Raw genomic sequence first — 16,854 nt, 5'->3', positions numbered from 1 at the left:
TATTGGATGGTACAAACAATCAATGGGTCGTTACAGGCATGTTGCTTTACTTTTTTTGTGGTTTCAATTATGTAGATTTTTATATTAAAGATGTAACATTTATATTTGTAGTACATATTTTTTAATGTATAAATTTCTTTATTTAGGATAATTGAAAACATTAATAAGTGTTGTTTATTGTGCTATACAGAGCATGCACATCAATGTCATGGTAAAGGTGACTGGAGCAGAACTTTAAAAGCTAGAATACATTCATCCAAATATGATCAACATTGAATCAAACAAGGTAATCAAAATATCACCTCAGTGTCTACTGGTGTACCTCATCAACCCTCAGTCAACTTTGGTGACCCTTACCAACCCTGAGTGCCTTCTAGTGACCCACGCCGACCCTCAGTATCCACTGGTGAGCCTCAACAACCCTTAGTGAGCTTTGGTGACACTCATCTACCCTCAGTAGCTTCTGGTGACCCTGAAAAAAACCCTAGTGATCTTTGGCAACCCTAATCGACCCCCTAGTAATCTTTGGCGACCCTCACCAACCCTCAGTGATCTTTGGTGACCCACACCAACCCTCAGTCGACTTTGGTGACCCATCATCAACACTCAGTAAACTTTGGTGACCCCCCCAAGCATCAGTCAACTTTGGTGACCCTCACCAACCTTCTGGTGACCCTCACAAACCATCAATGTCTTCTGGTGACCCTTACCAACCATCAGTGTCTTTCAGTGACTTTTATTAATCCTCAATCAACTTTGGTGATCTTCACCAACCCCCAGTGATCATTGATGACCCTCACCAACCCTCAGTGATCTTTGCTGACTCTCAACAACCCTCAGTTTTTTTTCTGTTGACCCTCACCAACCCTTAAATGTTTTTTGGTGACCCTCACTAACCACCAGTGTCTTCTGGTTACCCTCATCAACCATCAATGTCTTGTGGTGACCCTCACCAACCCTCAATGTTTTTTGGTGACCCTTACTAAACTTAAGTGAACTTTGGAGAACCTCACTAACCCCCAGTGTCTACTGGTGGCCCTCACCAACCCACAGTAAACTTTGGTGATGCTCACCAATCCCCAGTGTCTACTGACTCACCATCCCTTCACTCTCTTTATAGGTACTACTATATGTAGAAAAGTAATTAGACTGAAAGAAACTGTTCACACATCACATTCATTACCTGTTTATATTTAATCACAACTTCTTAACATTACATTTAGCAAAGTTCTAAACTTTATTTGGGTATTTTCATTTTCAAGATTGCACTTTGCACTTGTCAGTGCATAAGCTGAACTTTCTTCAAAAACATGTTAATTTTTCTCTGACAATATTTAGTGGCCTTGACTTTAAAATACAAATACCTCCCTCGCCTGATCCTTCCTCAGATGGGACAAGGGCACCCCAAACACTTTACATTTCTTCCTTCACAAGAAAAGGGGTTAAGAATAAGAAACGACAAAGTGGGTTGTACATACAGCTGTCTAATAAGTGTTCATTATAACTAACTTCAAGTGAGGAGACATAAACTATATTATTTTTTCTCCACACACATACCAACACCAATTTACAGAGCAAGAAATGCTTTCTGTATATTGATGGGTTTAATACATCTTACAGTTTCATTAAGATAAGTTTATGGAACAGTAAGCATTTATGAATAACTAATAGGTTCAAACTACTGTATGTGGGGATAATATCGCATATTTACACACACACACACACACACACACACACACACACACACACACACACACACACACACACACACACACACACACACACACACACACACACAGGGTTTTCACCGACTTAACCAATCCGAGGGGTGTCCAAAGCCGTGAGTCAACTATAAATCGCCAGAAAAATCCGCAAACACACAATAGCTCCACAAACTCCTGAACAGCCAACAAAGATCTCTCGAGTCCTGATCTCACGAGGAAGTATTTTACGTTTTGTCAATTTAGTGGCTAGGAATAGGGTATATGCCGAGCTAGTGTTTTCTCCATACTGATGGTGACCTGTTATTGTGAATTTCTTTCTAATTTATACAGTTCATTTTACAGCATCGATGTTGTAATGTAATTAAAATGCATACAGTTAAATAAACTTTGGCATTCATTTAGTTGCACAAGCGTAAAACGAGACAAAAAGCCGTTTACACGCACAGGCCCGTCAGAATCGGCAGGATAGCGCAGAAGCTCCATTGAATATATTGGGGTAAAATAAATGCTCATATTACAACGACATGGCGGGGGAAAAAATAATATAATGCGGTGCTTCTTGTACAATCTGAGACTCACTTTATATCGGATATCACGCCAGTTGAGATCGCTGAATTTTTAAGAAAACTGACCTTAAATGCGCCAATTTTTGCATTGGCATACAGTTGACCAGATCAGAAAATAGCCAAAATGTCACTAATTTATAATTTAACTAAATACAGTTTACAAGGCAAAAGTATGTTTGAAATATATATAATAACAATATAATACATAGTTAAATAAAAGAATATTAACACTTTTACCCGTTAACACACAATTATTGTTTTAACACATTTTATTACAATAATTGTAATTTTGTATATTACCCATAAGTATATAAAAAATAATAACAATAATAAATAAAATAAACTAACTAAATAAATAAATATTTACATATATACACAATCTAGCTGGTGTGCCACATCATGTAGCTATACAAAGGCTATACAAATTAGTGCTTGACAACATTATCCTAAATATGGTCTATCGTTCAGAGACTCTTCTATTCGAGGGCTTTCAAACCAATAATGTGCTGAAGTAAGAATTGTCTCTCTCGTTTCCATGTTACATACTGAAATGTAAAAATAAATCAGCAACAACAATATATATTAATAAAGAAATACATAATAAATAAATAAATGCAGTAATAGATATAAAATATATAAACACATAAATAAAAAACAACATAGCGTTATATAAAAATAAATAAACATCTTGATTAGTTTACTAAAAATATCAATGAAAAATACAAGCAGAAAATAATAATGATTTTTTTTAATTAAAAAAAATACTATATTGACGATCAAGATTTATTTTTAACTTTATTTTTCTATTTTTGCACATACTAACTTATTATCTATTTATTGAAACATGTATACATATATTTAATTAATTTATTTTTAGTTTGACACCGGTCTCTTCCATCTCTTTTATAGGTTTTCATCTGACGCCATCTAGTGTTTATTAACAAAATATGCATGTAATGGTGGTTGATACAAAATTTCACCAAAAAATTTAAATAATAAAAATAATAATGAAAATAATTTCAGTATGATTTTATTGTCACTGATGATCTCATTAAAATGTTTCTAAATATTTTAATGAACAAAGTCTTCAATTACATGTTCTTTAAAAATGAAATGCTTTGAATTCACAGTTACATATCAAACTGCTGACATGGACAATGTATAAAAAAGAAAAATAATACACACAAATACAATCCGGCTCTAAGATTTGCTTGATGTTGAGCAGATTTTTCATATTAATCGTTCTTGAGGCATAGAGTTAAATTCAGGGCATTTTTGGCAACACTTTGCCACATAAACCAAACTTGAGAAAACTTGCTAGCCACCAATATCTTTTTCAACCATGAAGCTGTATATGCGTTGTTTCATTTAAAAAATGGCAGAAAAAAATATTACACTTTAAAAACTACTGGGTTGTTTTAATTTAAATATGGACATATAAACAGTTTTTAACCAAACAGGTTTGTCTATTAGAACATAGAATATTTTAAAACAACTCAGCATTTTCCGAGTGTATTATTATTATTATTTTAGTTGTTGTTATCATCATCATCATAATTTAATATATTTAATATTATATTTATAATATATTATATTTTATTTAAAAAGTTATTCCCCAACATTTTTAATTTGGCAGAATTCTGCAGGAAAACTTCAGATTTTAAAAGTTTCTTTTTTGTCAACAGATTTATAAAGCATTCTCATTACACATTTGGCAAGATGTTTGGCTTTTATGCCTTTTCATAAGCTTATTATTAGCAACTCAAACTTGCTTTTAGTCTGTGATTTACCCTCTCAACCATATCTGCTTAAACAGTTCACTCACTCACAAAATGGTTCCCAGGCTTTAAAAAACTCTTTGTTCAATTGAACACAAATAAAGAAAGCTGGAAACCTGATTAATTTACATAGTAGGAAAAACAAATACAATGAAAGTCAATGGTAACAGGCTTCCAGCTTTCTTTAAAATATCTTATTTTGTGTTTAACAGAGGAAAGTCAAAGGTTTGAAATAAGTGAGGGTCACCAAAGTTTTTGGCTGAACAGTCCCTTTTTTTAAGCTGAAAAAAAAATATATTTCAGGAGTTTGCCTACTTATTCAATTGATAGTTAATGGTAAACAAACCTGGATTGTGGTCCGCCAACAAGGTTTGAATTGAGCTTTATAAGTTTAAACACCACTATGTAAAAAAAAAAAAGACAAACAGAAGGAGGACAAGGGGAGGTGGCGAGATGTTTGAAAAATAAAAAATAAATAGGACGGTGCACTGGCTGCCACATGCTAATGACAGACATATCTGAATGATCAGGCACCTCCTGAACATATTGTAAACTTAATATATATATTAAAGGGATAGTTTAGCCAAAAATTTAAACTGTGTCATCTTTTACTCACCCACTCCACAATGTTAAGAAATGCTGCATGGGTTACACACAATTAATTTGTGATGGAAGAACAAGAAGTAATTAAGTTCACTTATTAGTTTTTACAAATTCAAGTCGATTAAGGATAAAACAAGTTACCCCCTCATAAAACAACAACAACAACTCAATAATCATGTTGTTTTATTTTAAATAAGTCATTTTAAATAGGTTTGTAGAAACAGCAAATATAATTGTTTTGACTGCACTTGTTCCAAACCGTTTGAGACGTTTCTTCTGTTTAACACAAAGGGAAGATACAGGCTCCTAAAGAATGTTTTGGTATTTTTAGTACACTGTAAAACCCAACAGTCAACTTTATCAAATGAAATGAGTGTAGTTAACTCAAAGTTGACTGAAAGTTAATTCTACTCATTTGAAAAGAGTCTTGAACTCAGTGTTAAAGGTAAAATTAGTTAATCAAATACCGCATTACTTCTACTTGAATGGAGTAAGTTCACAATATTCATATAGATTCGTTTTTTTTTTAACTCAAATGGTTTGTATTGGTTTCCTCAAATGCTTGAGTTGCCTTAACTTTTTGTTTTTTACAGTACTCAATTGGTTTGAGTTCTCTTATTTCTTTGCGTTTACTGTGCTATATTTGCTTCATTTACTCAAATAGATTGAGTTCACAGTACTCATTAGGATTCGTTTTTGGGCTTAAATGGTTTGTTGCAACCTAGTTCCCCAAATGGTTTAAGTTACCATAACATTTTGGGTTTTACAGTGCTTTTCAAATAATGTATATTAAAACTAGTATTTTTATTCCTACTACAGATGTCAATGGTTGCTTTTTCCCCAACATTCTTCAGAATATCTTGTTTCTGTGTTCAACATAAGAAACTCAGAACTCACTCAGAATGATATGTGAAATGTTCATTTTTTGAGTGAACTATCCCTTGATGAAAGACCAGTCCCATTCCACTGAGGATCACTCAACACATGTTCATAAGTTCACATTTACACACAGTCTATTATCATTCCTCCACCATGCAGAGTTCATAAGTGTGGTGGGAAGAATGCGGGCTGCAGAAAGCCATCGGTCAAAAACGGATGCAAGAGTCCAGCAGAAGATGCCAGATGCACCGGGCCAGAATGAAAGATCATGTTTCCGGTGCTAAACGGGGGGTGGAGCGCAGACGCGGAGCCGCAGGAGGGGCTGATGTTCGGTAGAGAGTTTGTGCCAGCTTGTAAGGAACTCTCAACACCAGGGTTCTGCTTTTTCCACTTGGTTCTTCGGTTCTGGAACCAAATCTTGACTTGGGTTTCGGTTAGGCTCAGAGACAGTGCGAGATTCAGTCGCTCGCAAACGGATAAATAACGCGTGGCGCGGAACTTGTTTTCCAGAGCCACCAGCTGTTCATAGGTGAAGGCGGTTCTGGCACGCCGCGGTTTTGCACAGCTGTGATCTGACCGGCGCCGCCGCTGACGCGACACATCATCCGGCGCTGGAGTCACCCTCTCTTCAGCTGCTTCATCCGGATCTTCACAAGGAGAAAAGCCCGATTTCAAGCTTCTGTGCGAGGATGAGCAGTCAAAGTCAACATCTGGATCAGGAGGATGCAGTCTGACGCAGCCGTGACGGTCATCAGATCGATCTCCTGTCAATAAAAAGTGTTTATAAATTTAAATCACACATCCATTAGCTGCACATAAATTGCCAGCAACTTTCACAAACAGCAAGTAGCCTACTTAAACACGTTTAACCAAATTTGACATCAAGTAAAAATTTAAGAAAATGTAGGCTATTTAAATGCATCTTTACCTCTAAGAAAACATTTTTTTTCATTTGTCATAGAAAATGTAGGCCTATATACGTAATTAATCAGTATTTTATGACACACACACACACACACACACACACACACACACACACACACAAACAGTAATGAAAAATAAAAAAAGTGTTAGTAAAGTTTAGAGTAATTTGGTTTGGTGTTTTGCTTAGCACTAGCCCAATTATTATGTTATTTATTATTTGTATAAACCTGGCGTGTGCTGAATATAATTCTTAAGCATAAAGTGTATTGTCAATTTTTTTTTTTTATTGTTTTAAAATTTACAATAAATTGGCAAATGCATTACGGAAAATAGCTGCTTAATATTTAGCAACTTTGATTTATCAGAATTTGGATAGGCTAATATGCTTTCAATGTGGTTAGCAATGAGAAAGTGCAGTAATTTATATTATGCACCAAAGTAAAATATTTAATTTGCTATTAACATAAATCTTAGTAATGAGCCGATAAAAGCTGTAACTGTGCTGCCAATTATGTGATGAGTGATACACTAAAAGGTCCTGTATGGGAATGGGGGTAGCTGGGGGAGGGTGGAACTGTGTGGATTTCAAGGAAAGACTGGCGCGGAATTGGCCATAATCCCTCAACAATTTCCAAATCACAAATCGCCTCAAATGTCATGTTGCGGAAAGCAACCCTAGTTAAATCCAACTCTGCCATCCAGCCATGACGCGCTAATGGAGTTTCATATTTGTCGGCAGATCGATAAATGTCATCTATTTAAAGGGAAGTTTTAATCGAACGATATTTGGGATCAGACATGGCAGGGGTTTGAAGTTTGGAGCCGCAAGCTGCTGGAGGGAGATATGCAGCATCCAGTAATGGGATATCGATCAAAGTGAGCGCAGGCATCCTCAATGGGACGATTTAAACAATTATCTGCCCTGACTGTCCCAATGGCAATCACTTACTCAGCTGCGGCTGCTTAAAGAAAACGCAGTCTTGGAAATGAGGGGAAGGTCAAATTATACCATCTAATGACAAAATGGGCAACAAAAGGTCTGTTTGGAAGAGATATGTGCAATTACTTTAAAAAATAATCTTTCAAATACATGAACATATTTACTAAAGATGAATGTGTTTTTGGTTTACACAGAGAAACAGACATAACAGAAATTATTTTACAACCCTAAGAAAAAAACTATAAAAGGTAGGCCTAGTTTTTACTATAAAAAGGTAAACACCGACTATACATATAGCGATTTAAACATTTCAACAAAAGTTGGATTACGAGTTAATCAACAGCTGTTTGATCTTTGTTTATCAGCAAAATAGGCTATAAATATTATACAACATAACGCATATATCATTCATTTGTGTTTTATTTTAAAGGCAAAATCTATAGTTTCAAAAGTTGAAAGTCACAGAACAATTTGCACACTGCCTTGGTTAATATTAATCATATTTCATACCTGTACTTTCGCATTCTCCATCACTGTGTTTCCCATTGCGCGATTCCTTCAAACTTCCAAATCCTGTGTTTTCTGAAGATGAGGTCCGTTCTTTCTCCGACACGTCTGTCTTTTTACTTGTGAACTTTGTAGGATCCAATATGTCAATAATCGAAAAGGAAATCCGATGGTCCGATGTACCTTTTCCTCCGGACTCCTGATATTCGAGCATCTTTCGCTTGCAGGTCAGTCTGATTTGTATGTTCTATTTCTATAAGCAGAGCAGATGCAGGAGCTGGAAACAGCGTGTCTTTGGATCGGAGACTGCTCGGTCAGATGTCAGAGGATGAAGGTGCGCTTGAGCTCTTTAACAGGTCCATTAGAGGAGACGCGAGAACACGAGGGTTTAACGGAAAGCCTCTCGATTGGCTGAGAGCATTCGGTACTTAAACCTGCGCTCATTTCAATCAATACAGTATACAAGTTCACATGCTGACAAGTGGCATAACTCAAGACCCTGTTGCATCTAATCCTTGGCATATACTCTTTTCGGTGTTTGTTTGCATAAAGGAAAAGTACCCTTACCCTTATTTGTAAAAATCTTTTATACTTTATAGTTGCTGAATGATATTCGTTATAAGATTTATTTTAGTGGTTTCTGCATATGAAGTATTGAAGTAAAAACAAACCAATTATATACTTTCCTTTGCTTTTTTTTACATTTCGGAGAGAAATGATAAATATTTTATTGCACCAATCAATAAAACCACCAATTTTATTGTCAAAGACATTTCCCCTGGCAAATAAATGATTTTGTTCGGTCAGTGTTGGATTATTTTAGAGTCAATTGCTTAAGCCAGTATCTTCACATCCACTCCGTGGCATCCGTCTGCCAAAGCTTTGGATGGATCAATAAATGTGTGTCCAGCACTGATAAATGAGGGACTCCTATTCTGTTAGTGTCTCACTATTAACTTCTGTTATTCATTTTTCCCTGAAACACATACACTACACAGCAAAATATGGGGACCCAAAACAACTCTATGGGTGTTAATTTCAACACTTTGAAAGTGTCTCATGGGGTCCACTCAAAACAGAGTTAAATCAACACTTTCAAAAGGGTTGGCACATTGACACCGAAGTAAGTGTTAATTTTAACTCTGGGCAGAGTTAAAAATGTTAACTATATTTAACACCGCCTGGTGTAATATATTGTTATTTTATTCAACTCTCTTGAGTGTAAATATGGTAAAAAGGTCAAATAGACTGTAAATTACAAAAGAAAAAACATTTTATTTGAAAACATTCACCACTTCAACAATTCATTCAGTTTTTAAAATGCAACAATGTCAAATATGCTTTAAATGTTTTATTAGTACAGACAGTATCAACAAAATATGTATGACCAGTGCTCAAAAAGGCTGTTTCAGTCCTTTGGTCCAAACTTGATGTGTTATCAGAGCAATTTGAAAGTTCAATATAGCGTCACTCATAGTTTACTTCTGAACTCATAGTTTTCTTCTGAAATTACATTTTAAACAACTTGGCTTGCAAACCTTTCACTTCGGGTGTTTCCTTGGTCCTCCATATTAAACACAGCAGTTTAAATTAAGGTATAAATGCTGTAAACTTGTGTGAAAACAAACTGGAGCTAGGAAATCTCATCAAGCATGTCCTGTGAATGAAGTGCTTCCCAGCCACAGGATGACCTTTTTATCCATGACGATGTAGTAGCTGCTGACCGCTCGTCTGGTGGTTCCTGATGCACGGATATAGGGTGATGCTCATCTAAGAACTCTTCAAGACTCCAGCATGGCTAAGAAAAATGTTTGAAAACAAATTGCAATCAAATTCTATAAAATATTTAAAAAAACATTTAAAGTAAATAAAACATTCAAGAAATCTAAACTCACCTTTTGAAAATCTTCATGATGATCCACAACTTGACTCTCCCAGCTGGTTGAGGTGACAGGATATGGAAAAGTAGAAAAAACACATACATCACTGTTGGAATCTCCAAAAACAATTAGGTTAACCACTATGACTAGAACTGGAAAAACAGGCAGCTGTCTGTCCAGAATCCTGAATTTAACACAACACTTGGAGCAAAATTTAGAGGAGCTTAAAATCTTTTATATCATTTAGTGATGCTGACTTCCCCAAAATATTGGCCACAGTGTAAAAAATATTCATAAACTTACAGTTTTCTGTAAGTGTGTGCGTGCGTGTGTGTGCGCGTACGCGTTTCTTTACCAGATTCAACTTGTTAGGCCCTTTCAGGTCCAGTATTGACGCCACCTTTCCTGGAGTCTAGCAGATGTTTCAGGTCCAAATATAACCTAAAATATTAGGATAAGCAGAAGAGAAAAAGTGCAAAGCAGAGCAAAACATTATTTAAGTAACAGTTCACCCACAATACAAAACTTATCACCTTCATGTCATTCGTTATTCTTTAATGCTCTAATACCCTCTCAGCTTATTGTGAAACAAATACAAAACTTTATCAAACATACCTTCATTATTATCACCACATATGACCAAGAAGGTGTGCTTGGTCATTTCACCAACTCTGGAAATACACCATCCGTCTCTAATCAGCCACCGTCACAGGGTCTTGTGTTATTGTATAGAGAACTGTGGCTGTTAAAAAACAACAAAAAATTAGTATCTAACACATATGCATAACCTTCAGATAAAAGAAGAGATGAACATCACAAAGTATGCCTCACACTTTTTCAGATATCTTTTGATTCAGATGTTGATTATTGTTAATAAATCTACAAATCAAACCTGTATCATCATTAGGCTGCTCAAATATGAATCAGTTATTAATTTTACAGACAGGTGGCTGTTTACAACGCACTAAATTGTCTTTAATAAAAAGGAAATGTTGTGTACAGTACATGCTAAGTTTAGCCTATAGTTTTAAGCACAATATCATGCGGGAGAAAAAGCTTGACTAAGATGTTCCTAACTACATAAATAGCCTAACTTACTAACGTCAGACATCCCGAGTTGGGAAAAGTAATTTTCGGGGGATACAGAGTTGATTTGCGGGAGGTAGCGGGAGAAATGAGTACCTAAAGAACAATGGGATGAGTTGCGCGCGACGTACCTAAAGAGCGGTGGGGGTGACTTGTACGCGACGTACCTGAAGAGCTGGGAGGGATGCGGTGGAGAGGGGTGTGCAAAGTGTTTAATGACCGGGCGGGAGACGCGCGATTTCCGGGAGATTATCATTCATTTGCGGGCATCTACTTGGGCATCTGGGAGTCTCTGTGCATTTGCGGGATAACGTTAACGTTAGTCCCACAACTTCCGGGAGACTTCTGTAACCTTAAAAGTCTGAGAAAGTGCAAACGCGGTCATTTAAAGAAATTAATGTTAACATTCCGACTTTAATGGTTGTCAACGCTTAATATAATTCAAGCGTACGTTATCACGCGAGTCTATCAACTAACGGTAACGTTATATGGACGGCCACGAATGAACCAGTTTAAAAGGGCCGCGGTGTTTAAAACAACCAAATTAACGTACACGAATAACAAACAATCATATGTTTAGTCAGGAAGCCTTTTACAAGTAAGCATATGCTCATTTACTCACCAGATATGTTTTAGAAACTCTCCAGAGCTTATGGAAACCGTCCTGTGTTGCTGTTAGCATCCGGGCAGAGTAGGCTAAGGTTAGGCGGCTCCAGGGATTCCCTCGCTAGTTTGCTTCGAATTAAAGGAGAAGTGTCGATTTTATTTTACAGATGGGTAACAACGCACAAAATGGCATTAAGCGTGACAGAAATGTGTTGAACATGTACATTTGATGTTTTTATGCACTATGTATGCGTGAGCATATAAAAAAATTCTTGAAAAGAAGTGAATAGTAATGCAGTTAAGCTAGATACACAAACGACCATGAATGAACCGCAGAAGATTAAAATTGTCACTCCATTCTTAAGTTATTAACTTAACAATATGTTTACAACTGTATTTCCTTAGAGAAAGTCAGTAAAATACCAACATTTAGGTAGTTTGACTCACCAGTTGCTGTTCTAAACCTCAGATGGAAAATGGCGTCTGGAAAATTCTTCAGTGACTGGGGCTGCATGAATTCCCGGATGTTGGAAATGACACCACCAAGTGTTGAAAACTTAACTCCTTGATTTCGCACTGAATAAAATCAGTTCTAACTCTTATTATATTCATTTATCAAAATCTAACTCTTAAACGTCAACACTTTACTCTGAAATGCTTCAACACCGAGAATTTAACTCAGATGAATTTGCTGTGATACCGGTCAAGAGCTTGGGGTCAGCATGGTTCTAAATTAAGCTTATCCTGCTCACCAAAGCTGCATTTATTTCATGAAAAATACAGAACAAGTTGTAAAATTGTGAAATGTTATTGCACTATAAAATAACTGTTCAAAAGTAGTTTGTATAATTGGGACTGTGACACAATTTTGCCATTTTGAAAGAAAATAAATTAGGTACTGGAAAATATTCTTAAGCTTTATTTTGATTTGACCCCAGCTTTGCATTTATTGAAACCTAAATAACAAAAATATACATTACAGTTATTTATTGTCTTGGTATATCTAGCTACTTCATATTTTGCTACTTTGGTCTGCAGCAGGCCCCATCTTTCAAGATGTGGATATCACAAATCGCTATGGCTACCATTAGAAAAACAAACATTAAAAAAAAAAAAATAAATAAAATAAAAAAACGGACAGATTTTGGTCAAGTTGGTCTCCCCTTTGGGAATACATAAACAAGCTCTCTTAAATTTAAACAGGATCCTTGTCATTCAATTACAATTTACAAGTGATTGAACTTTATTTTTTACCTATTAATTTTATTAATTTCTTTGTTACTTTCCATTCTGAAAACTGGACACTCTGTAAAACATTTGTACATTTTGATGTTAGTATTTTGTGAATGTGGGCATACAATGATTTTAAAAAAGTAGTTTATAATTTAATTTAACAATTTATTCCAGTGATTTTAAAGATGAATTTTCAGCTTCATTACTGCAGTCTTCAGAGTTACATGATCCTTCAGAAATCACTCTAATATTAATTATCATCATCATTATTATTATTATTATTATTATTAATGGTAATAGTAATACAAGCAACAATGACAAGAGTACTACATACAATAAGAAAGCAGTTATTTAAAATTAATAAATATTTAACATTTTTTTAACATTTAATAAATGTCACCTTGATGAACAGCATAATAAAATATGGGGAAAAAAAGACCCAAAACTTTTGACCGGTAGAGTACACGCCAAATTTAGCTATATACTGATTTTGCAAGAATAAATAGTTATTTGATAAATAAAACTGAACTATTTAATGTGGCCAATAAGTATCATCAAAAGAAGATCATTCGAAAATGTTTTATACATTTTTTTTTTTTTGCTGATCCAGTCATTCAATGGGGTATACACTTGTTTAGACCTAACATTCTTCAAAATATCTCCTTCAGTGTTTTACATAAAAAAAGGAAAATCAAAATCTGTAAAACAATCACGCTATCAAGTAAAATCGGGTTGAATGCTTCTAATCTCCACCTGCTCATTTTTCAATAAAGTGATAACACTTTTAAGTGTGCACGTACTCACTGAAGATCAAAAGAAAAGTGCATTGTCAAAATGCCACACACACACACACACGCACAAACAAACATCATATCAAACCCTTGTCCACAAATCAGACCACAGATGTTAATTCCTCTCCTATGAAACCTCCCATGGCTGCCATTCAATTGCATTTCTGCTTGTTTGCTGGCAGCCTGCAGTGTATAGTTCGCGGTTGTAACATTGCCTGACTGTCCGGACAGGGACTGTTTGCTTGCATTAGCATGTCTAAGGCCAGTGGCACTCACTGACTGAGCTCCATAAGAATGAAGGCTGAAGTCTTTCCTGCAAGTTTACAACTTCCTCTCTGTAGGCCTGACTTTATACACATCTGTTGACACAGGGCCCGACCACAAAAGTGTGGCCCAGGGGGGCACAACGTAGACTCAGGTAGTCACACAAGAGGTGAGGTGGAGAATTTGAGGGCAGCAGCTGCTGTGGTCTCGAGGAAAACACCAGGCACTTTGCCTGGGGAGAAGAGCACACTTCTGGACAAACCTCCCCACTGTTCTGACATCCCCACCTCCTAACCCATAAACTCCTCAGAGCACTGGGACGGTCTGCTAAATGTCTGATCATTCAGGTAGTTGCGTCTTGAGGTGGAGATCCGTTTACGGATGGGCGTGTTTTCTTTGTTTGTCTGTGTCCCCTTATTCTTAACCAGAGTGCAGATGGACAATAGAATGGGAAACTGCTTAAACATCACTCTTTTGAAGATTACAACTACATGGCACTAAAAGAAAATTGGGAAAGGAGACTTTTAAAGATCTTATGAGGGGTGTAAAGAGTTTAACCGATCTGTCTCTGAAAAGTAGTGCTAGTTAAAATGCTTTAAAGAAACTGCTGCTTGGATATAATTCTCAAGTGCGCCGTTAGGGTTGTTTTTTTTTTTACAGCCAATTTAGCTCATATGTTGTTTTGCAGATAGTTTCCACCATTTGATTTTTGATTTGTCAACATTTGTCAGCATTTTAACTTGATTTGTTTTGACATGTTTAAGACTGGGGCAGTACACTGGGGCAGTACGGAGGCTCCACGGTTAGCACTGTTGACTCACAGCAGAAAGGTCGCCGATTCGAGTCCTGTCCTGCGCCAGTTGGCATTTCTGTGTAAAGTTTGCATGTTCTCCCCATGTTCACGTGGGTTTCCTCTGGGTGCTCCAGTTTCCCCACAGCCCAAAGACATGCGGCAAAGATTAATTGAATAAACTAAATTGGCTGTAGTGTATGAGTGTGAATGAGTGTGTATGGGTGTTTCCCAGTACTGGATTGCAGTTGCAAGGGCATCCGATGTGTAAAACACATGCTGGATAAGTTGGCGGTTCATTCCGCTGTGGCGACCCCTAATGAATAATTATAACTATAGCTGAAGAAAAATAGCTATGATTTAAAAATGGTTTTGAAAATGGTTTAAGACTTTTGTACAGCACTATAATTAAATTTACTGGCAAGTGCACTTAAACGGTGGCACAGTAATTACATCTGAAGCTGAATTTTAATTATATTTATGCTGACAGTTTAATGCTGCTCAGAGGTGGAATAAATGCGTTTACACAGGAATTACAACTCCATACTGGGGCTTCTATTACAAGACAATTATAAAACCAGAAAGGTGTCACATACTGACGTCCTTTTAGACAAAAACATTTCAACTATTGTATTATGAAGTGCAGACCAGTATATGGTGAAACAGTGCAAGCCTGTGCATATATACACATTTAAAAAAAACAGATGTTTGCTATTTGTTTAAACTACTTATTTAAAATAAGTTGAAACAACAGAATTCTTGAGTTTTTTTGAGGGACAACTCAATTATTTTATGTTGAATCCCCTTAAATTTGTAAAAACTAATAAGTTAACTTAATTCCTTCATGTTGTCTCAACACAACTCAATTGTTGGGAACCCAGCATTTTACAGTGTACATTCAAAAAAGGATGTTTAGTGTTTGTTCAATCCACTTATTTAAAATAAGCTAAAAAAACAATTTTAGAGATTTTTTTTGATAGACAACTTAATTGTTTTATGTTCAATTCACTTAAAAATGTAAAAACTAATAAGCTAACTTAATTCCTTTATGTTGCCCCAAAACTATTTATTTACAGTGTGAGCCAGTAAACTATTGCTGTTTTAAAGCCATTATCCTAAATACCTTTGGGCTGAAAATGTAATATGCAAGTGTACACTACCTGATAAAAGTCTTGTTGCCTATGCAAGTTTTAGGAACAACAAAAAAATAACTTGGCTTCTAGTTGATCATTTGATATCAGAAGTGGCTTATATGAAAGGCAAAGGCCTCTAGATTACACTTATTTTACCAAAATAAAATACGATCATTCCTTGATTTTGAATTATTTAATTAGGAGAGTAAGATCCGACTTTGCTTAGACAAAAGTCTTGTCACTTAACAGAAATAATGTACAGTATAGAATATAAAGTCATGGTTCAGTGGAAACAGAATGAATATTGTGACTCCCATCAGCTTGGAGGACTTCATCCATACATCTCTGCAATGACTCAAATAACTTATGAATAAAGTCATCTGGAATGGCAAAAAAACTTTCTTGCAGGACTCCCAGAGTTTATCAAGATTCTTTGAATTCATCTTCAATGCCTCCTCCATCTTACCCCAAACATGCTCAATAATGTTCATGTCTGGTGACTGGGCTGGCCAATCCTGGAGAGCCTTGACCTTCAATGCTTTCATGAATTTTGATGTGGAGGCTGAAATATAAGTAGGAGCGCTATCCTGCTGAAGAATTTGCCTTCTCCTGTGGTTTGTAATGTAATGGGCAGCGCAAATGTCTTTGACACAGAAAAGTCATGCAATATAAAATTCATGAACACAAAACTGGAAAAAGACCTGATTTTCTCATACAGCATGAATGTCAAAAAAAAAAAAAAAACACAAATGCAAAGTGAGCAAAACTTTTGGCCATTATTTGAGAGTGATGATTTAGGCAGACACAAGGTCGGCAGCATTGTTTGGTAATTGTGCAAACAGTTCTACCTGTTCAGCAGCAGGAGTAATGAAGGCTTGCTGTGAGCGTCCGGGACGGGTGAGCGCGTCTGGCAGATGCTGACATGCAGCAGATGTGGAAAGTGCCTGGGTGATTTGTTAAGGGCCTGGATCATAGCAAAAAAGGGCAATTACACCAGGGGACACTGTCACACATTCATGGACACTGACCACCTTTCTATAAACACCAATTCTTTCACCAAGGTAAAGGTCGTTCATTCTTTATATATGCTTATATTATAGCTATACTAAAATAGCATACTACAACAAAACGACACAAGAAACAACTTCAA

General features: G+C 36.0%; 1 protein-coding gene across 2 annotated transcripts in view; it reads right to left on the bottom strand.

Moving 5' to 3' along the window:
* Nucleotides 1-3,304: 3,304 nt before the first annotated feature.
* nkx1-2a (NK1 homeobox 2a) overlaps nt 3,305-16,854 on the bottom strand; it is a 37,968-nt gene continuing 24,418 nt past the window's right edge. Inside the window, exons 4-6 of one of the 2 annotated variants that reach the window (XM_087277760.1) lie at nt 16,553-16,668; nt 7,925-8,174; nt 3,305-6,314 (exon numbers count right to left, since the gene is read on the bottom strand). In XM_087277760.1, the coding sequence (XP_087133886.1) occupies nt 5,713-6,314; nt 7,925-8,135 (813 nt within the window). In that variant the 5' untranslated portion in view covers nt 8,136-8,174; nt 16,553-16,668 and the 3' untranslated portion in view covers nt 3,305-5,712. 2 annotated transcript variants of the gene reach the window in all.

Source organism: Danio rerio, chromosome 13 (genome assembly GCF_052040795.2).
Source record: "Danio rerio strain M-AB ecotype USA chromosome 13, GRCz13ab, whole genome shotgun sequence".
NCBI classification, from domain to species: Eukaryota; Metazoa; Chordata; class Actinopteri; order Cypriniformes; family Danionidae; genus Danio; species Danio rerio.
This window is presented reverse-complemented; position numbering and strand designations above follow the sequence as displayed.